Below are 23,373 nucleotides of genomic sequence, written 5' to 3' on the forward strand. Positions count from 1 at the left end.
TCAGGTGGAAATATCAGCAAGCAGCTCTTTTAGTGGCCTGTGTGCATCTATGCAAAAATGAAAGGGAATAATGTGATGTGTTAAGAAAGCGCCTGCTTCACTCTAATTTTTCTAAGTAGGAATGTGTCTCTTCAAACATCAAACAGATGATGATGCCCTAAAATTATTCCGGGCACCTTGTGCTTTATTTTGGGTTTGGGCCACCAAATGATAGTGTCGCAATGTCACTTTAAACATTAGCACTTTTCCAACTAGAGACCTCTAGTGATCATAATGCTCTTTTACTTCTATAGTGATAGGTTGAAGGGCAGGAGAAATGTTACTATGTGTTAAAGGAGCGTGGAGGAGTGTACCAGGAGTGATTGTGTATTAACAATGCTAGTTCTTTTGTAGCTGGAAAAGCAATAGAGTCCATGTGACACATCTACAGGATTAAAACCTGCTCTGAATTATTTATGGGTAGATACATGAAAATGTGTACATGCATTAATTCTATACAGTCATTTACAGGTACCCTGTAGTTTACTCCCTTTCATTCTTTGTTACCATCTTGCTGGTTGTAATAAAGCATTGCCTGACTTGGCTTGCAGGCATAGTCAGGGTCTCCCACAACTGTCTTTTTCACCCCAATACAGCTCGTTTTTTGCCACTGACAGCAAACCAACAAAGAGGGTGATTGTGGAGCGATTAGAGCTGAGGGCAGGTGTCTCCAGTGGTTTCTGTGACAAGTGGAGGCCCCTGTAGCTGGCTGCTCATGCACAGAGTTGACTTCACTGACTTTACAAATCGTGCACTATGGACACCAGAGCTACTACTGACCTTGTGGCATGGTGCACCACTGCATGTCACACATACAAGGCACATAGATTCTGATTGAATGTCTGTGACTGTAGAGCCTGTGAGGCACTGAATGAAATTACAGTTTCTAATGTGTGCACACAATGAAAGAGCTAATTAGCAACATGCAATTTTGTATTCCAAATATTTAGAGTACAGATAAAAAGACCCATTCTTTGCATGTTATGCTTGTCAATATTTTAAAAAAATCCAAATGGAATTTCCAGACAGTAAACCACGTCCGCTCCATGACCTGGCAATTCCCCTCTTTATCCCAAATCTCCTTGTGACCGGTTCCCCTTACACATACACCCTGCAAGCTAGGTCTTCTGTAGTGTGCCCATTGTACTGTTTTGCAGGGCCAAGGTGCCTTGTATATAATAATGTGCAAGTGCATTTTGACTGTTTTAAAGAAAGTTAAAATATTAAAACTACTGTGGATGATGAAGTCTGCCGAGTTGCTCCTGCTTCTTTGGTACCCATTCCGGGCTGGCTGGCCCAGTTTGAGGGATCATCGCAGCGGTCTCAGGAGTCCCAGCAGCATTTTGTGTGAGCACAGAGTTGTGGAACCAGGTGACATCTTAGTATCTCCAGGCAGGGTTCACATGTAGGAGGGGCCTGATTTTCTAGTAGGCAAGCTGAACACTGGACTTTCTGTAGCTTGGAAAGCATAAGGCCCACACTATAGCCTGAGGTCTGCTGGTTCGGCTCTTGGTGACAATTTTTACTTAGAGATGGCACTAGACCTTGGTTGAGAAGTCCTGGAAGCTATTTTGAGTAGCAGATTTAACGATTAAATTGGCCAGGGTGGACGTGGTGGTCTGAGCTTCCTGTGACCCTGGCAGGGAATGGACAGTGGGGAAAACATTTTATTCACATGCAAGATAACTGAATCTACCAAGAATTAGGAGGACGGAGGTAGATTACCCGCTGCCAACATGTGTGTTTAGAACTGTATACATAAATGGCAAAAAAACTTCATGTAAGGTTTGTTACATCTACCTTAAGGTGTTGGGGTGTTGGTTTGACTAACAGCTCTGTAAAGAGCTATTTCTGCACAAATAAACATCACTATTTCTAAAGATCCTATTCTACACTGTGACCTACAGATAAGAGCTCGCACTTTCATCTATCCCCTGGTTGTGCTGTGTAGACCTCAGTGTCCTGAATGAAAGCTCTGTTTGCTATTCCGCTGTCCTGATCCAAGGTAAGGGGTCAGGAGGATCCAGCTAGAGTAACCAGCAAAGCGATGCTACAGCAGCTAAACACCACCCAGAAGCAAGCAGTTAAAGATGCCGGTGAAAGAGCCTGGTGTTGGCAGCGACAACTGGGTACCATGGGCACCTGAGTGTTTGCCTGGTGACCAAGCAGCATCAGTAGCAGTGGTGAGTAACGTTAGGTTACCGACTGAGAGAAACCCCTAAACAAATCTGTAAAACCCTTGCCAGCCACAACATTAAAACCACTGACAAGTGAAGTGAATAACCTTGATTATCCCGTTACAATGGCATCTGTCAAGGGCTGGAATATATTAGGCAGCAAATGAACATTCAGTTCTTGAAGTTGCTGTATTAGAAGCAGAATAAATGTGTAAGGATCTACTTTGACAAGGGCCAAATTGTGATGGTTAGACTGGGTCAGAGCATCTCCGAACTAGCAAGTCTTGTGGGGTGTTCCTGTTATGCAGTGGTTACTACCTACCAAAAGTTGTCCAAGGAAGGACAATCAGTAAACCGGTGGCAAGGTCACGAGCACCCAAGGCTCAATGATGCGCATGGGGAGCAAAGGCTAGCCTGTCTGGTCCAATCCCACAGAAGAACTACTATAGAACAAATTGCTGATAAAGTTAATGCTGGCTATGATAGAAAGGTGTCAGAGCACAGTCATCGCAGCATGCTGCATTTGGGGCTGCGTAGCTGCAGACTGGTCAGAGTGCCCATGCTGACCCCTGTCTACTGCACCAGGACTGGACCATGGAACAATGGAAGGTGCCTAGTCTGGTGGTGAATCATGTTTTCTTTTGCATCATGTGGAGGTGGCAGGTGCGTGTGCATCATTTACCTGGGGAAGAGATGGCACCAGGATGCACTATGGTTAGAAGGCAACTCTGAGAAGGCAGTTTGATGCTCTGGGCTGTGTTCTGCTGGGAAACCTTGGGTCCTGGCATTCATATGAATGTTAGTTTGACACGTATCACCTACCTAAATATTGTTGCAGACCAAGTACACCCCTTTATGACATCGATAATTCCTGATGATAGTGGCCTCTTTCAGCAGGATAATGTGCCACCCTGCAAAAACTGTTCAGGAATGGTTTGAGGAACATGTCAACAAGTTCCAGGTGTTAACTTGGCCTCCAAATTCCCCATATCTCAATCTGATGGAGCATCTGTGGGATGTGCTGCAAAAAGTCAGAGCCATGGAGGCCCCACCCCGCAACTTACAGAATTTGAAGGATCTGCTGCTAATGTCTGGGTGCCAGATACCACTGGACACCTTCAGAGGTCTTGTGGAGTCCATGCCTCGAAGGGTGAGAGCTGTCGTGGCAGCACTACGAGGAGCGGCACAATATTAGGCAGGTGGTTTTAATGCTGTGGCTGATCAGTGTATATGCAAAGATGCAGGGTCATTAATCCAATGTCTGTTTCATTCTTTATAACTATAAGCAGAAATAAAGATTCCGGTTTCTGGTGTGTAGTAATGTTGGAATAATTCACAGACAGTGTGTATTTAGGGCAATGCCTTATAGTTCTCCAGTAAGCAAATACTTTATGGGGTTTTTTTTTGTCTGTTGTGTGCAAAAAAGACTTTTGCATTTTTATCTACAGTAGAAAAGGCAGGTCTTTTGCTGGCTATAGCAGTGTGCTGGGAGAATTATTTGTGTGTTTGTTCCTTTTAGGATAACCCCACCCTTTCAAGCACCTGCTATGAGCCTATAAATTGATTGAGCAACTTCCACTTCTGTATTTGTTTTTTATACTAGTCAGAAAATGGGCAGATATGTTGTTTTTATTTGGAAGGTGCAGAGTCCCTGACTATAATTCTGGCTTTGATCGTGTTGTTACCTCTACATGATCTCATTAAAAATCACCTCTAGATAATGAACCAAATGTAGTTCTTGCGGAGACAAGTCCTGCAGATGATGGGGCTAGTAATTTGATCAAAATCAAATGGTTATAAATTGGGCATGTTGGTCTGTCTGGTCCAATTTCCACATGTCTGAAAGTGACTCCACCATGTTGCATGGCGTGTGGACAATTGTTAGAAACAAGTCCTATACCTTGGGGTCAGGTTGAGCAGCAGCATAAACTGGTGTGCGGAAGTAGGAGGTTATGGAAATAATATTTTTTTTTATAGATTTACCTTTAGTTACTCCAACAGAAAGAACATATGTATTTTTAAGTTTCAACAGTTGCACTATACTAAAGGGTCTATGCATCAATTTGATGCGGTTCAACTAAATATGCATCGCTGCACATTGTAGTGATGCATATTTAGGTACCGCAAGGATGCATCATCCCAAGACTACTCTGGGAGCCACAGCACAGTGATCCCATTTTCCTGCTTACCGCCAGCGTGACGGGAAGAAGTATGCGCACAGCACTAACCATGTATCAGATTCTGCGAAGCCAGAGAGCCTTCAGCACAATTCCATAAGAAATGACAGGTAACGCCATCTCAGGATGGCATTATCTGTCTGCAATGCGTAGCTTAGCAAAGCTTGATGCATTGCAGAACATCGCAGTCCCCATATTAATCTATGGGGACTGCGATGCTGCTCAATATTAGCCTAAACGGAGGAGGTTTCCTGTGAAATCTACATTAGATAGTTAATACATAGCAAATATTCTTAAAAGATACAGAAACAGCCATATATTTTAAGTGGAAATTAGCTTGATGCATAGACCCCCGAGCATCTACAAAACAATAGCGACCCACCCTGTTGTGTAGTCTATTCTACAGAATTAGTCATATAATTTTTGCATCTGTCACACATACATAAGTTTTATATGTACTTGCTACACAACAGGAAACACTTTCATTATCTGCAGGACTTGTCTCCGCAGGAACTACATTTAGTTCATTATCTAGAGGTGATTTTTAATGAGATCATGTAGAGGTAACAGTTACCAGGCTGAGAAGTCTCAGCCTGGTAACGTGAGACATACATACATATATTGCATGTCAGATAGTCTAAAACCTTGGGTGGAGTTAGCTCAGCTTTGCCCCGGAATCACTCTCGTGCTATTTGTATATCTGTTATGCTGCAGCTATATTCCAGTGTAAATTATAGTGACCATGGCGCTGGCCGGTTTTATGAGGAGGTTGAACAGCAGGGAGTACAAGAACTGGATAAAAGCTGGGCAGTGCCTCACTATGCTGCAGAGCCGCATGCAGGGATTCATTAACTCGGAGATGCAGAGCTTTCATAGACAGCTAGCCAGCAAAATGACAGCGACACCAAGACAAAGAAAAAGATGTCAGTGTAGAGCTAAAGGGAAGCAGGTAAGTGTGTAGACCACTACAGAGGCATAATTCCATAGAACCATAGATTGGGATATATATATATAATTTTCCATGTACTTCAGAAGGTGTCGTGTCACTTTAATATATGCAACACCAAGCCACGCAATTACAGAAGCATCGACAGTAGATGACCTGATTGCAGCATCAAGAGCGTGTGTGTAGTCATGTGAAGTGCACTGTCCTGCGTTTACTACAGAACTGGGACAAATCTGACGCTGTATAAAGTCTAGCGATTAACTGCACATATATCATGACTGCCTTCTAACATAAAAAAAAATAAGTAAAATATCCTGTTTGACAAGATTTCTATGTAACTTGGGGAAGAATTGTTCTCAGCTATTTTAGGCAATGATCAGCACACTCCAATTTTCTAGAATAGACTTGACTGACTGAAGAAGACTTATGTGAATAGACAAAATAGTTGTATTTTTCAAAGCCTTATCTCAAATATGTTTTATTTGTGACACGTCTCTATGTAAATGTAATCAATAGGTTAAGATGACTTTTACACAATGGAAAGTTTGGAAGGCAGAATTATATTTACCTATTGTCTATACTGTCCATGGTGTTAATTTATGACTCATGAGGGGGAGATTCAGTTGCTGGCAATTACTGTAGAAATATCCACCCATTTTCCCTCGCACCCCATTGAGGTCAAATCTCCGCCGCCAGGTGTATCGCGGATGTTCTGGAGACACCTCGCGGCTAATTAAATATGCCCCTATAGTGTCCCATAAGGATCTATTGTATACTGTTACCTTAAGTGTCCATAGTCATAAGGGGGGAGAAGATGAAAAGTGGGAAATACTTGCATTTTGCCATTTATGTTGTCCAAGTAGAATAGACTGTGGAGCTGACAGCGCTCCCATCATCCTCCACGGCACTTTGCCCACTACCCAGCAGTCCCGATCCAAATTAAGTAATCAAGATGAATTAGCCAAGAGGTGCTGCAGCAGATCCTCCTGCTCTAGTTTTTGTGACTGGATGGGAATTAAGCCCATCAAGTCACAAAACCTGTAATTAACTATATATACCTATTTTAAATCCCAAAATGTACCTGCAGTCACAAACATGAGCAAAAATAATATATTGTCACATGGTGGACTACACTTGCATAACTATTGTCATCTCATGTTCGAAATGTACTGTTATTTTTATCCATGTCAACAATTTAACCAATGTATTATTTTGGTTTTGCTTGTAAGTTTCAGCCTAATTGTCCTATATGTGCAGAATGGAAAGAAAACATTCTAGCTCATCATAACAACAGAAATGGAGAAATACACTGGGGGAACTGTGATCCGTCCTTGTGGCCTACACATTACTGGGAGGTGGCAAAGGTAATGTATGTAGACTATACATGCAGGGCCATCTTAACATTATGGGTCCCCGGGCAAAGCAGTGAACCTTACCTTTTGACCGCAAAAGGTAATGTTTTTTTTTGTTTTGGTTTGGTTTTTTTTACAGGAGTCCTGCCTCAGGCCCCCTTGTCTGCTGGGCCCCTGGGCACCTGCCCATCGTGCCCAGTCGGAAAGACGGCCCTGTATACATGTGTTTGTTAACAAACTGCAAAACTTAAGTGGTGGAAGATAAAAATCAGTCTGGAATTGTAGAGGATGGATTGAGAAGGAAGGCATTTCTGCACTGAAGTGCACCTGGAAGGTGTAAAATTCATCACATTAAAATTATAGGTTAAAACCCTGGGAGATGTTGCTCATAGCAACCAATCTGATTCTAGCTGTCATTTTGTAGAATGTACTAAATAAATGATAGCTAGAATGTGATTGTTTGCAACATCTCCACTTTTTCAAACCCGCAATTTAGTAAATATACCCCTTGATCTCCTCCTGCTCAGAGCTCATGTAAAATTTAAGTCCTTTTGCTTAGTACCCCCCTTTATCTAATGTAATAATCTAGCTTCTGAAACTGAAATTCTATTTGTGCGTTGCATCAGATAACTCTGTACTGCAGTGCGCATCCTCTATATATAGTGAGGAACGACTTTACTGCACCCAACTACTTCTATTGCCCAGTGCAAACTTCTGCTCCTCCTCAAACACTGTCAGCTTGCTCCTCAAACCCATGTACCTTGGTGGAAATCGAGGTGCAAGGCTCCACAAAAGAGGATATTTCACTGTGCTGTTATTCGCTTCTTAAACAAGGCCCAGTGACCGCATAAAGCCATAGTCCACTAACAGATCAATAAACTTGTTTTCTTTTGAGATACTTATCCAAACCTTTGCTGTAGACATTTAGTTAACATTCTTTTTTTCTGTGGGGGGTAAGGGGGGGGGTCAGGCTTTGGTTTCTGTTATTTATTATTTTTTACCAAGTGACACACGGGTACTATAACCAACATCCAGCATTCATAGATTTGGGACACTCAAAAATTCTACTGTCTCAGCTAATGATATATGAATTGCATAGATCCATGTGGTCTGTACAGTGCATTATCATTACTTCCATTCCACATAGCCTAAAGAATAAGCTGCTTTAAATTACTGATATATAACTATATAAATAAGTGGCACTGTCTAGCTTCCTGCATTTTCCTGCATTACTGTGGTTAATGCATACTTGCCAACCTTTTACACCTCCCTTCCGGGAGATCCCAGAGGAGAGGTGAAGTGTGAGGACAGAAGGGGTGGGTGCAGTTGATTGCACCATTTTGGTCATGGTGGCTCTCATCCTACCCATTTCACTAGGAAGTGAGCAGGCTGTGGGAGAATGGCCTGCTCTCCCGGGAGTCTGGCTAAGTATGGGATAATGTGAGGATCATTGTCACTAGAACCAGGGAATGGATAGAACACTGCTTGTTAACTGTAATACAAAAGACCAACACCTTCACAGCTTTTGTGTATGTATAATCAATGCAATCGCTATTATTGTGTGATCATTGTTGTATAAATGTTACTTTTGTTATAGGTTTATTTGCCACGTGGACATGCGCAATCCAAAGGACCCCAGCAATGTGATGCCGCGGCGTTTCTCAATCTGATAAATACATGTGATCGCTTCAAAGTATCAAACATATCAAGAATTAGAGAGGTAACTTAAAATAATTGGTAGCAGGGCCGTTTCTCCCATGAGGGATAGTTAGATCCTTGTTTCCGTCAGCACAATCCATGTTAGGCAGAGACGGGATTCTCACCCCACCTCCTGACCCCCAACTTTCCCTGACCTCATATACAAGTTTGCACAAAAGACTTAATTTTCACTCTATTATTTTAGGACTTACTACTCTTCATTGTGCTACCAACCCAAGGTAAGGCTGGGTACACACTACAGGGTGTTCAGTTGATTATCGGGACAATCACACAATAACCTACTGTTCAGCCTGATATCACATTAGTGTGTACATTACAACAATGAACGAATACCGTTCCAAAGCACATCGTATTGTTTCATTTGATTTTTAAACTGAACTAAAAATCTCGTTCAACAATGGAACAATGTTGTTCCAATTCTGCAGTGTGTGTGCATTCATGACGAGTTCAAATATCTCTATGAAGTGTGCAGAGTCATGATCCTTTCAGCTGATGGTTGTGACAGATCTGAAGGTAAATCATGTAAAATGTGTTTAGTGTACACATGAATCGGCATGCTGATCAGTACTTTTTTTAAATTTTTTAATTGTTGGTAAAATCAAGGATGTCACATCGAGAAAAATGATGTATAGTGTCTACCCAGCCTAACTAGCTGATAGTGCTGTGTTTACCCTAGATAATCTGACTAATACCCCTTTCATACTGCAGCCCGGCTGACCCGGGAATTAGTGGGGTGGTGGGGTAATGCCCGGGTCCGACCCGGGTTGCCCACACTATGATTGGTGAGACCCGGGTTTGTCAAAAAAAAAAAAAAACATCACAAAAGGCGCCAATCTGAGCTCCTCTTGTGATGTTGCCAGGGAGACCTGAGTAGACCTGTGTTCAATATGAACAGGGTCTACCCGGGAATTTGAAAGGTAAGAGCCTCTGCCGCCCCAGCAATATCCCGGGTTCATAAACCCGGGGCGGTAGTATGAAAGCGGTATAAGTCTATCTGAGTGAATAGAGGAGATATGATATGAAACCTTGCTGCTGTACCAATCCCTTGTAAAGACAGTTTACCAATGTATGCTTACAGCAATTTCATTAAACAATTTTAAAAATATTACCTTGACATTTTATTTTAATATCTTTGATTATAGGGCATTACCTTATTTTTGCATCTAGAGAATGTATTGTTTTGTATGACCATTTCACTTTCAATGTCTCAGGTTATTAAGTGTAGAAATGACCTGATGCACAACTCTGATATGAAGGTTTCTTCTTCCTGGCTGGCAGACTTTGGACAGAAGATGCATGAATTAATTTCTGAGTTTACACACGTACCTGGCCTAGAACAAGAAGGGTATAAAATGCAAGAGGTAATAGTCTGTTTTATTCTGTATATGAATTTTGCACATCCATACATATTGGGGTTTTGAGCAGAATGTTCTTAAGTAATGGAAACACTGACATCACAACAGGGGCGCTGCTATCCCCCAGCACCTCAAGCATAATCTGGTCATTGGTTGAGATTTTTTCACGTTATTTTTTTATTCATTTATAGTATTGGTTTTACATTCTCAAACTGGTACATGACTCCCTACACCTTTTTTTGTAATTGTTTTAAAGGGACCCCTAATTGTTATATATTCTATAAATTCCTTTGGGAACAGTCTTTTTTTTTTTCATTGATCATATGGGGCCCTAGTAAAAAAAGCAAAAACAAAATAACACTACTGCTCGATATCAAAATCTGGTGTCCCAACTCATCCAACAGACTTCATGAAGAAAACTCCAACCAGACCCACTTTTTAAGCCTTGGGATGTAGTAATTTCTATGGTACATATGAAGATGTATTGTTGCTGAATATGCCTGCCATAGAGTCTGATGACACATTCCTAACATTCACCCACATTGATTACTGACTTCCTTCTGGATGATCATTTGCAAGGGTCATAAAACTGCAGGATTACTTAAAAAAGAAAATCACAAGTCAGTTGTGAAATAGACTATCTATTCTACCCGCTTTAGGACACTGTCTAAAGTACCAATCCTAGCCTCTGGACCCTCCACTATCAATGGGAAATAATCTACACACTTTATAGTCAGCAATCCCAGTAGCTGCACCAGGACCGTATTTAGGACTGTGCGAGGGGGCACAGGGAATGGATATTTTAAATTAATTTGGTTACAACTGAGGGTTTGGGGACTTCACATTTCATTCTCTGTTTTTTGTACGGCGCTGCTGAAATTTTGTGGCACTCTATAAATAAAGGCTAATAATAATTGCCCCTGGCGCCAGCATTTCTAATCATGGCTCTGAGCTGCACCAGCTAACTGCATACTACTTATTACAGTCATGTTTTTTGTGTATTTGTCAACTGTCTGTTTCTACAATGAACATTTCAGGTATTATTGTCAGATTGGAGTGTTGAAGATGTAGGTTTATATGAAGTTGATGGACATGTGAAACCAGCATATGATCCCTCAATAGTTGTGAAGATGAAGGGATCGGTCGTGGACACTCCCAACTTATCCCTCTGTGAAGTTGAAATACAACTCATACAGCAGCTGCTTCAAGAACTGTATCTACAGATAGAGGAACAAGGCACATTGTCTAAAGAGGTGAGTCAAAAAGGAGAGCACTGCATTAAAACAAGAATAATGAGGAAAGTGACTGCTACAAAACACAATTTCTGTATTCTCCCTTAGGACCAGGATAATATCAGCAAAGTGAAGGACTTCTTATCAGAGTATGAAGATCTCCAGTCTGTTTTTCAAGAAGACTTAGAGAGGCTAGACCTCTTGCAGAAGGACAATGTCACACTCAATGTAGAAAGTTAATGCCTTTCTTTTTGTTTAGTATCCATGAAGAGGAGAACAAGTTGAGTTCTCGTGTCTTATATTTTATTATCTTTATTGGTGAGGCTACGTACTGTTGTGAAATTGTTGTACATTCACAGTGATTCACAGGAGGTTAAAATGTATTGTATACAAAGAACACTTAACATTTATAAATTGCATGTGTTACAAACATCCACTGTTTAAAATATGTTGGGAAAACTTGTGTGATGTCCACTTGCAGAAAGGCTGGAATAGTCTTTGATTTCAGTTCATTGGCACCTTTGCCTCCATAAACTGACTTCCTCCGCAACAACCCTTTAAAGGAACTGCGGTCTCTTACTCAATGGTAGACACAATATTGGCCAACTAGGCTTCTTACACATGATCCTTAGCATAATTGGATTTTAATTGACTAATTAAACCACACAGTAGAAGCACTACTTTCAATATGCTTTGTATTTCTTATTTACAGTGAACACCATTGCTGCCTCTTTGGAGTCATAAGTTTGATTCCAACAAGGGCCCTATCTGTGTGGAGTTTGTATGTTCTCCATGGGTTTCCTCCTACAGTGCAAGAACATACTTGGCGTGATTCATTAAGGAAGTAAAGAAAAAAAAAAGTAGTAACTTTGCACCTTGACAAAACCATGTTGCATTGGAGGGGAAGCTAAATTTAAAATGTGGGGACAAATTTATAGTTAGGGAAGGGCATGTCCAGGGGAGGGCTGGCAAATTTTAACCTGGGTGGGCAAGACTCAGCTCAGCAGCCTATTACAAACATTTTAATAGAAAAAAATGCAATTGGCCCAGTGACCCAGCCCAAGATAGCCCACTATGAGACCGGCCCTGGGGGCAGATGTTCCCCAGCCCAGCCTGCCCATGGACATGTCCTAGATCTACTTTAAATTTTAGTGTAAAAATAAAGCTATCAAATATTTGTGTTCTACATGAATAAGCAGCCAGTATTTAACTTCTGTGCAAAATAATAAACTAATGTGCAGGCGCGGGCTGGGAGAGTGATGGCCGGGGGGCACACAGACGGCCGCATCGCATAAAACGGGATGCGGCCGCGTCATTGATGACGCGGCCGCATCCCCTGTCATGTGATGCGGCCGCCTGTGTGCTGACGCGGCCGCATCTGATGTAATCAGATGTGGCCGCCGGTGAAAATTTTCTATATTGCACCCGGGGGACGGCCGGCCGGCCTACCCCCCGGCCCTAATAGCGGTCTGACCGAGCGGCCCGGGGGGCCGCTGCCCCCCTGCCCCCTGGGCCAGCCCGCCCCTGCTAATGTGCACCCCTTGCATCGCAACATGGTTTTGTCCATGAGAAACCTTACTAGTTTTTGCCTTACTTTCCTTAATGAATCAGTCCTACTGTGTGTGAGGGAGTTTATATTGTTCCAATGGTACAGGGCCTGGTGTGACTGACAACTCTTTTCTGTAAAGTGCTGTGTATAATGATTGGAGCTATATAAATGTAACCCCTTTCACTGTCTGTGGTTCATGGATAAGTCGTACACCTTCGCCGGCCGCATCTCATGACACGAGTGTAGTGATGCGGCACAGGCGGCCGCATCACATGACACGCGATGCGGCCGCGTCATTGGACGCGGCCGCATCGCGTGTCATGTGATGCAGCCGCCTGTGCGCCCCCCCCGGGCTGAAACATGCCAGCCCGCGCCTACTCTGATCCAAGCAGGATGTCTCTGGATTCACTCAATCAGATGTTGTAGTCATACAGTCAGGTTCTGAGGTAGTTTCTCCCTCAAATCTGTCCTATTTCATTCATATGTATAGACCTGCACCCCAGATTGCTGCAGGGAGGCCAGGACCTCTCTCCGAGGTTCTTGGCTGTCTCTCATACTATACAGGTTCTTATCAGCTCATACCAGACATATTGTTGCTGAGCAACTGTTCCTGGTGTCTGTCTTTGGTTCTTAGGGCCGGGTCTACACATTCAGTCAGGTGTGAATAACACATAAACGATTATAAATAAAATATTAATATGCCCTATTCTCCTTCAACATCAAATCTGCTTGTAGTACAAAGCAGAGGGACACTCACTGTTCTGAATGTCTCTGGAACATCCAGACAACTGTCATACCATGTAGGACTTATGGGCAGGAATTCACCAGTGCAAGCACTCTGTCTACTTGTGTGTCCTTTAAGGACTGTAAATAGTCAATGTGATTTGTGCATTGGTTCGTGTGCAATGTGTCTGATCAATCGAGCATTCAGTGGATTGCTGGTATAATAAAGTGCAAGGGCACCAAAAACACTTTTCTATTTTACCGATCTGAAACTGCTGATTCTGGGGATGCACACTCCACTCAAACACATGTAAATCTGCAAGTATCCACTCAGGGCCGGATTAAGGGAATGGAGGCCCCTGGGCTAAGGGGGCCTCCATTCCCCCGTGAGGGCCCCCCCCGTGATCCGAGCCGCGCCCTTTCCCCCGTGATCCGAGCCCCGCCCCCCCGGCATTTACCTCCTTCTCCTCCTTCCCCTGCGTGCTGTAGTCTCTTTACTGAGGAGATCTCGTGAGAGTGAGACTCACGAGATCTCCTCAGTAAGGAGACTACAGCGCGCCAGGGAAGGACTGCAGGGAAAGTGCTCAGCAGCACTGATCGCGCCGGGGGCGCACCCGCCCACGACCGATCTCAATACTGCTGCTGAGCACTTTCAAGGGCCCCCTGGATGCCAGAGGCCCCTGGGCTGTAGCCCAGTTAGCCCTATGGTTAATCCGGCCCTGTATCCACTCAGTGAAGAGGTTCAGAATTGACTATTAGAATACAGCAGAGTTTCTAAGCATTTGGTAGCAGTATTCCTGAGTGAAACAGTATTTGGTAAACATAAAGAAATAAAATGTCCCTTGGTAAATATTTTTTTGTGTCATCCCAATGGAGGAAGGAGCCACGTTCTATCTGGGCATAATGGAAATCATCAAAAAATGGAACTAGTGGAAAATGGAATCGGCTGCATGTACAAAAGATGGCCCTCATGTTCGCTTTGTCAGATTACACACACATAGCATAGGAGTCAATGTGAGCTAGCAGTTCAATGAAGTTATGGGAAGACTACATCACAATATCTTTCTCAAGCCCCAGAGATTGACATCAATGGTTACTACCTAAAAATTGAAGCAGTTTGCTACCAGCATCTGTTGGGCAGAAAGTGGGGACTGGGGAAGACTTTGTAAGGACATTTGGTTTGGGAGTACTAGCTAAAAGGATATTTTCTTATTCTAAACCCTGTTACAAGATGTTGGTGTTTTAGAGCAGTGTTTCTCAAATCTCTTCCTATGGGACCTTATGAAATCTTTTCATATCTTTGAGCAGATGTGTATTCATTACTGATGGACACATCCAACATCAATTTCAGTAATCTGTTTATGAAGTACCAACACAAATTATACCTTGTTTTTTTTTTAAAACAGTTTGAATTCTCATAAAATACTGTTTGTTTGTTTTTGCCATGTAAGGAGGTATAAGCAATCTATCCAAAATGGACTAAAAAAAGTATTTTTGTTTTCCATTTGAATTTACAAGAAAGGAACTAAAAGCAAATGGATGTGTATTTTTTTTTCTAACCACCACCAAGAAATACTTTTTGGTTCTTGCTTTGGCACCAATCCACCTCTCCAAATCTGCAAAATGCAGGATTCTACACAGAGGTTTTCAGAATAAATCTGTACTTAAAAATGATAATGCTGTTATTTTTGGGGGGGGGGGGGGGATTTTTGCTAGTTTGCACAGTAATTAATGAAATGCATATAATACGTAGGGATAATATGTTAGTCTAACAGGACATTCCATTTAGAAACCTAGACAATCTTCTGCATCAAATGAGGGTACTCCTGTTTTTATTGATGCCAGAATAGGGGAGATCTGGACAGTATAATTCCCCACTCTCTGGACATATTAATACTGTCTGTAGTGTAGGAAGTTATAGTTTAGTGATCAATAGAAAATAACTACTAAGAGGAGCTATTGTATTTCAGATGATGGTGGGTCTCAATAGTTTCTTGCAGTCAGAATAGGTGTTAAAACCCCCCTCTCTCATACTGGGCTACCTAATGTTTTTTGCAGTGTAAGGCAATGTTTCCTAAACCTAGTCCTCAAGTACCTATAACAGGATCCTCACCCATCCACGGCACTCAACCTTAGAACTTTCGAACTATATACTCAGCACGAGTCCCACTCGTACATGGCCCTGAAGAGGTTAAGAAATCCATTATTTCATAGTGATTTGGTTTGCAGGCAGTCCCTGTGAAAATGAAACACTGCTTTCGACAACAGTGCAGTTCAGACACTGTTTTTAGGGATAAAAACAAGAGCAGTAGACCTATTGTTTTTGTGGTTAAGAGGCAGAAAAAAATTATTTATGGCGATTTCTTCAAGGGACAATAACCTCTGAAAAAAGTACAAGGGACTTCTTGGAGAGTATTGCTGCAGGCATAGTATTAGTCCATTAGGCATTAAAGCAGGCCTGTCCAACCTGCGGCCCTCCAGGTGTTGTGAAACTACAAGCCCCAGCATGCTTTGCCAGTAGACAACCTGTTGATAGCTGGAAGGGCATGCTGGGACTTGTAGTTTCACAACATCTGGAGGGCCACATGTTGGACAGGCCTGCATTAAAGCATTGCATAGGTGGTGTATTTGACAAAAGCACTGGAGCTAGTTTACTAGAACCAAAGACTGGGTCTTCCAGGCAGGCAACTGCCACCTTTATTGTACACCATAATGTTGGCTTAGGTGGAGCCAATGCTGTAAACCAACCAATAATTAATTTGATTATGGTTATCCAAATCTTTTCAAAGATAGGATGCAATGTACACACTGTAGGTTTCTGTAACTTCCTTAATTGGGACATCATACTGTTAGAGAAGCAACCCAGGGAATATCCAGGGTTAGGGGGATGCCCCACCTATATATATATGTTTTTGCTGTAAAGGAGTACCTAAGGGGGAAGCGGAAAGTTTATAACCAGGTTTATAACCAGTTTGACATGCCAGGAGTGGTTAATAATCTGTTAAAAATGTAGCTATTCTTGAATAGGGAAAAAAATAACCACAGACCATGGACACTGCTATTTCATATTTGCCAACTCTCCCATAATGTACGGGAGACTCCCGCAAATTGGGTAGGTCTCCTGGGAGAGCAGGCAAATATCCCGCATATGGAATCTGCTCTTCAAAATGATGCTATTTGCGTCATTTTGGCCCCGCCCCCCGCAACAAAAATCATCATTTTGTCGTGGGGCGGAGCCAAAATGATGCGAAATACCACACCCCACCCCTCCCACCAACCACGCCCCCTTGCCTGGGATCTCCCGGAAGGAACTTACCAAAGGTTGGTAAGTGTGTGTTATTTAATGTCATGAAGTATTAAAAAATGTGTCCAAAATGGCAATTACCAGCAGGGGCAGAACTATCATGGGTGCAGGAGGTATGGGGCCCAGAGGTGAGGCTCCCACCCCTCTCCACTATCAAGACAGCAGAGTGATGGCCTTTTCTGTTCAGCGCACGCACCAGACTGTGCATCATCAGAAGAGGCCCCCAGCCCTGCTCTATTGAGAGGCAGAAAGGCATCAATCAGCCCCTACCAGGATTTTGCCATGGGGACCAAATATGTTTGTATTTAATTGTATTACATGGTTCCACACACAATGTTGGAAACAGGTGACACAACCACAGTTTTGCATTTAACCTTATGCCTACTCTGTAGGCTTGAGAAGTCATCCTGGGAGAATAAATTCAAGTATTGTAGGGCTGATACACCAAGGATAAGGCTTTTGAGGTGAATAATTTAGTCAACTGTAAAAGATGCAGATTGTAGCTAGACAACAGGTAAAGCTACCCGTGTGGCTGCCAAGGCAAAGCGATTAGCAGTAGAATAAGAGATGTTTATTCGACCATAGAATATTAGTTACACACCTTTGAATAGCTTAGGGCCCTTACCCACTGACGTCTATATAAACGCTATTACTAGTGTTTAGAGGCGGATTGGCCATAGACCTTACAGGAACTTTTTGAGGTAGGCCGATGGCTTCCTGAGGCTGCCTGGAAGCAGTGAGACAGTGTTAGGCTGTGTGCACATTCTGAGCTGCAGCAGACCCTGGCTGGCAAACCAGCAGGTCTTGTAATCAACTGCAGAGCATGCAGCCTTTATTTATTGGTTATGTGTCTGAGGCTGGCTGCTTGATCCATTTCTCTGGGTTTGACTAGTGAGAAATGTGATTTTGCTAAGCTGACGCCATCTTGTTGGCTTATAGCCATTTTGTTCTGTTATAGCTTAAATACAAATTAGATGCACCTGTTTTGTAGGAGTAATTCATTATTTGCAAGGCTATGCTTAGAACCTTGGACATAGCAGGCAGGAGATAAGCCATCCCCCTCCCCCTCCCCCGGAGTTGTCCAGTGTGATAATGAAAGAATGTATCAACATCTGTGTGAAGGGAACATGAGTGGTTAAAACCTTTTGGGGCATAGTTTTCTGTAATACATGATTTTTGCTATATAGATAGGGACTTGTAACTAATAAAGCAGAGTTTATTGTACACTTAAACCATGCAGTGTATTTAATTCTCTCCAGCTGATGAGTTCATAACTGATAAACTGACACTTACAGGTGAATAATCTGATATAGATTCGACACTAGCTATGCCTGGCCCACTCCTGCTGAGTGAGACACAGACTGAGAGATGAGAGGGACACAGGCTGAGTGTGAGAGAATGAGAGAGAGAGGGAGGCTGTGAGGTATAAGAGAGTCAGGCTCAGAGAAACAAGTTGAGAGAAAGAGGCAGCTATTAGACCGAGAGGTAAAAGAGAAACTTCGCTGAGAGGGAGACAGCTGTGAGAGTCTGATATAAAGGGGCAGCTATTAGAGAGACAGGCTGAGTGGTGAAAGAGGCAGCTAAGAGAGACAGATTGAGAAATTAGACACCTGTGAAAAACTGGTTGACAGAGAGAGATAGAATGAGAGAAGCAGCTAGGAGAGAGACAGGCAGAGAGGTAAAAGAGACAGACTGAAAAAGATAGATTGAGAGCTTAGACAGACAGCTATGAGAGAAGCAGGCTGCGAGCTTAGAGAGACAGCTGTGAGAAATATATGTTGAGAGAAACTGAGGGCTGAGGGAGACCCCTGTGAGAGAAACAGGCTGAAAGACAGAAAAACAGAGAGATGTGCTCAGAGCTGTTCGAGAGAGAGAGGCAGTCGTGAGATGCAGTATGAGTGTTGAGAGACAGGCTGAGAACTGAGAGACCCCTGCTTGGCCTGCTGAAGATCCCCCAAGGAGCACTGCATAGAAACATCTCTCCAGCCCTAACCCTTCCTACGCCAGCTAATCCCTGGCTTCCACTTTCTCCAAACTCCTGCACCAGAGGAGCATCCCCTCTTCCTCCTCCTGTCTGGCATCGAAGAGAGGAAACTGTCCAGAGGAGAACTCACAGGTTGCTTAAAGCCTGACCCTCAGCCTTAACGGGGCCTCCGCCATCACTACTGTGCAACTAGGCCTCAAAAAGAAGAGGCTGGGATAGGCCAAGATGGACAGCAGTATCTGCACGGCCTCAAGTAAGTATTTGAGTGGAGGGTGATGTCTTTCTACAACACCCAGATCAGTATGTTTACTGAGCTCTGAGTCACTGACATTAATAGACATATCAATGACAAAGACCCTACACATTGTATATATGAATATACCGACATCTCAGTCACTGACCCTTTACCTGGTGTATATGTGTATTTTATGAAGGTCACTTGGATGCTCTCTGTATGGTATATTAGTAACTGGGATGCTCTTTGCATTGTATGGCAGTCACTTTGATTTATTAACATTTATTTTATGCTCTCTATATTGTAATCCAGTTTCCAGGATGTTATCTGATTGTATGGTGGTCACTCTATATCGGTCTCTGGGATGATCTCTGTATGGTATATGGGTAATTGGGATACACTCTGTATTGTATATCACTCAATGAAATGCTTCTGTATCTAATATATAAATGTCTAGTGGCGTGTGTTAGTCTGTCTGTGTGTGGAAAAAATAAAACCAAGCTGCAGCGCCACCTGCTGGGTGGCATTATACACTGACCTACTAAATTCTTAGTGTGTGTGGGAAAAAAAATTCAGAAAGGGCTGAAATTTGGTATACTAAGATGTTTATAATTTGTTAATTGTTAAAAGTGTTTATAAAGATTTAAAAAAAATATATATATATATTTCTTGAAGGAGAAGTGACAGTTGGGAGGGGTTGCCGGGGGTGACAGTGGGGAGTGGTTGGTGGTTGCCGGGGGTGACAGTGGGGAGTGGTTGAGGCCTGGGCTATGGCCTAAATGCATGACCAGAACCTTTTTAACACCTTAATTAGCTTGATTTGACTAGAATGCATGAGTATCATGCACGGGTTACCTTGTTGTATATAGGTTCCTAAAATGCCTACCATTGCGTATTGCATTGGTCTTGTCTACCACTGATGTGGCTATGGATAATGGTTTGCTAACCATGCCTAATTTTGTATTGGCACTGCCTACCATTAATTTGTTCCCGCCTACATGAGGCCACTTTAAATTCCTAATCTCCCCTGCTAGTGTTAACACTAGTAAAAACATGTAAATGGATATGGGGAGTTCCAATTACCCCATGCCCGCTACCATTGTTGGGCTGGCCAACCGGGACAATACTGTTATATACTAGACTGGTCTTGGATCCTAATTTGTGGGAAAAATGTTAAAATCCTATCTGTAACTTTAGACCCTGAAAGTAATCCATCTGTGTGCAGTGTACAATAAATCATATTTCAGACTTGGTTAGCTAAATCAGAATCTTCATATAATAAAAACAAACAAAAAAAAAAACTCCTTGTATTCAGCGGAATCCCAAACAAATTTCTGGTTTCCATAAAATAAAATGTTTTTTTACATATTTGTACATGCATTTTATCAATAAAATAAATTTGCCTGTTTGAAATTTTCTTTCTTAATTCAGTCATAGATTTTTTTTAATATAGATATATATAAAAAAAAATTTCTATCTGTGGGTTTCTTACAGTAAATTTTGGCTATTTTGAACAAGCATGGAACTGACTTAAGATATCAAATCTTATCCCCTCCGCCCTTGGGTGCCACACCACTGCCCACCAGCTTTACATAGGCCGATATGTTCTCAAACGGATTAACACAGCTTGTCAAGCAGTTAGCACAGCATGGTTGACATCTGACATACATGTTCTCTCTGACCCTTGCCAGGTACAGCAGTTACCTGCTCCTCTAATCAGAGCAACAGGGCTGCCAAGAACCAGGGGATGCCAGAGAACTGGCAAACAAATGGGTGGAATCCAAGTTACAAGTGGCACCCATATAAATAACCAAAAATGTGTGTGTGCACCTTTAAACCTCTTTACCAACTGGTGGATGTGTCCCTTTAATAAAAAAACAAAAACAAAAACCAAGACAATCATAAATGCTGAAAAGACAGACTGGAGGCTTTGTGAACCTTATAATTTATTATTTTAATTGGTCTGAGATTATACAGTTGTCCTACCATGAAGGGAAACAGTGGTTCAAATACAGGGTAAATGGAGTCACCAAGGAACAAGTACAGCAGTCAATAGAATAAGGATTTAAATCTTTTCTACAGTTTATTTAAAACAAAACCTTAACTAATTCACCAATCAATAACAACACTCAGAAGACAGTCATAACCATGCCACTTCCCCAGTATTCAACAATACTTATCCACACCTACATTCACACTACAGGCTATTTTTTTCTGTATATTAGAGCTGCAACGTTTGTATGTCCCGATTGAAAGAACAGGACACTGTTATATGTTCAGAGCTGCTAAATATCTGTAGTATTTTGGCTGGAAAAATCTCAAGGGTGTGATGATCAACATTTCCCCATTTACTAATCTGTAATTCAGGGATATAACTAATGTCATATGTTGTTTTATAGGTGCCAAAAATGTTAGTATTTTTGTAACTAGCAAATCACAAAAAAAAATGACACATATGCCACCCTTGGTCCATTGCTTTGTGGCCACATCCAAGAACTCCTTCTCAGTCACACTCTGCTGCTGTTTGGAACGCCAAGGCCTGGTGCTTAATTTAACAATACACCGTTAGGTGTGCCGTCTCTGGTCTTATAGTAGGCATATGATCTTTAAGTCTTCATAGAAATCACAGAATTGGAGAAATGTTAATATGCGATAGTCCAGTAGTTAGTTGGAAACTTCTGCAGACTAGTAGAAGTGTAACAAAATAAATAAAATACAGCATTATTGCAATCAAAAAAATGCAGCAAAATAGCAAAAATCAGCCATAGGTACAGAACTAGTTGCACTATGTATAAATATAACAGTCTAACACTGTTTCAGGTTGGGTGCAGTTAATAGACATGTTAGTCTCTGGTACTGAGGTTGCCTATATTGCAATCTTCAGGCATGACAGCAGCAAAAACATACTAAATATTTTTCAAGAATTACTTTTCCATAACTCTAATTTGCTTTATTCATTAATTAGTCTTATGGACTTTGATTATTAGCTGGTGGAAAACATGACAGTAGTCTAGGTCACCATGTTGAAAGACATGTTGCAATATTCTATTATATCCATAAAACAGTGTTCACACATTTCCAAACATTGTTCTTTGTAGCATTCATACAAGTCAAAACATGTCCACAAGGGTCACCAGCGGGCACATTGTCACCTTGGTTTAATTCATGTAATATACCTGCAAGTTTTAATGGTTTCAGAATAAGACAGCTTAAATGGTGATGTCTTTCACTGCATTCGTTCACAAACCTAACACAAAAATGACCCAATTTCCCCTTTTTAAATTTACATTAGTTAAAACAAAAAAACATTTACATCCATTTATAGTCTTCCCAGAGGAATGTAAGTAGAGTTCTTTCCATACTCCCACTAAACCATACAACTTAAGGGCACAGGAATTTTTCTTTAAACACACTTTGTACACAAAACAAATTCATAAATGTCCCCATATTTAATCTACTCCCAAATCATTGTTTCTAAAAACAAACATTGCCTTGTATACTTCTTGTATCATATCTATAATGGCTAAGCAGCGTTACATTAGGACACCTAATGGTAGTTGCAAGTTAATGGCTAAGGAGCTAGAACCCATCAATAAAACATGTATTATTAACAGGTGTAAGATTTAATAATAGATCAATGCAATTTATTTGATTTGAACACACATATATATATATATATATATATATATATATCTGTAGTTTCACTTATATTAACAAGTAATTCCTCTGTATTTTTTTTTATTTTTTTTAATACGCTGCAGGTTTTGCTCTTCACACTGAAAGAGAATAGTTAGTGCACAGAACAGCAGGGGTAGTCATTGTGTGGGCTAAAGCAATAATCATTAGAAGGCAACCTCTCCATTCAGTAAGAACCAATGAAAGCACCAAGCTATTTACATTGTACTAAAAATCTGAGGAACTAGTGACATGACAGAGGTGAAAAGCTGTGTCACTAGTTCCTAGTAAATAGACTGCTCTCTGGAGTAATGGTTCAGTCCATGTATTGATAACTGGTGCAACTTCATGACCATTGGTGGGGGTTCTGTGCACAGCTTTAGTTGCTGCTGCGATTTGTCATCAGCTACAGCACGTAAGACAACAATCCCCCCCTCTTAACAAAAGTTACAGGAGGGGGGAGGGAATCACCTGCATATACATTATAACTTTTCCAATTTGTTCTAAAGTCCAGTTCAGTACTTTACCTGGAACATCGAATGAGGGAGAGTAATCTAAGCACTCAAGTTTTCCTGGTACTGGTTAATTATCTGGGTGCCAATGGAGCCACTGTACGCTATTTTTCCACATCATTTTTAATTTCATGTTTAATGTGGTCATTGCCTGTCTCACTAACAAGCTTTGAAGTGTCATTTCTGGGCACTTCAATGCTGAACACCCACTGGTTAGAAGGCAGCGCATGCCCCCAATCCCACTCAAGAGCTTCAGCATACTCATTCACCGATATCCTGGTAATAGCAGGTACAGGAATAGTTCCCAAGTAGTATAAAGTGTGATCAGAAAATCAGCAATTTTCAAATCTCCTGCTTCCTGGCTGACATTATAATTTATTTGCTGGCTTGAGCC

At 41.8% G+C, this 23,373-nt stretch overlaps 1 protein-coding gene across 1 annotated transcript; it reads left to right on the top strand.

The window, feature by feature from the left end:
- Positions 1–4,923: 4,923 nt before the first annotated feature.
- On the top strand, positions 4,924–11,427 carry C2HXorf38 (chromosome 2 CXorf38 homolog). Its single transcript, XM_075196411.1, has 6 exons — positions 4,924–5,342; positions 6,569–6,703; positions 8,289–8,411; positions 9,622–9,771; positions 10,803–11,018; positions 11,106–11,427. The coding sequence occupies exons 1-6, from the start codon at positions 5,136–5,138 to the stop codon at positions 11,235–11,237; spliced, it is 963 nt and encodes a 320-aa protein (XP_075052512.1). The 5' UTR covers positions 4,924–5,135; the 3' UTR covers positions 11,238–11,427.
- Positions 11,428–23,373: the final 11,946 nt, after the last annotated feature.

This window comes from Mixophyes fleayi, chromosome 2, assembly GCF_038048845.1.
Source record: "Mixophyes fleayi isolate aMixFle1 chromosome 2, aMixFle1.hap1, whole genome shotgun sequence".
Lineage (NCBI taxonomy): Eukaryota > Metazoa > Chordata > Amphibia > Anura > Limnodynastidae > Mixophyes > Mixophyes fleayi.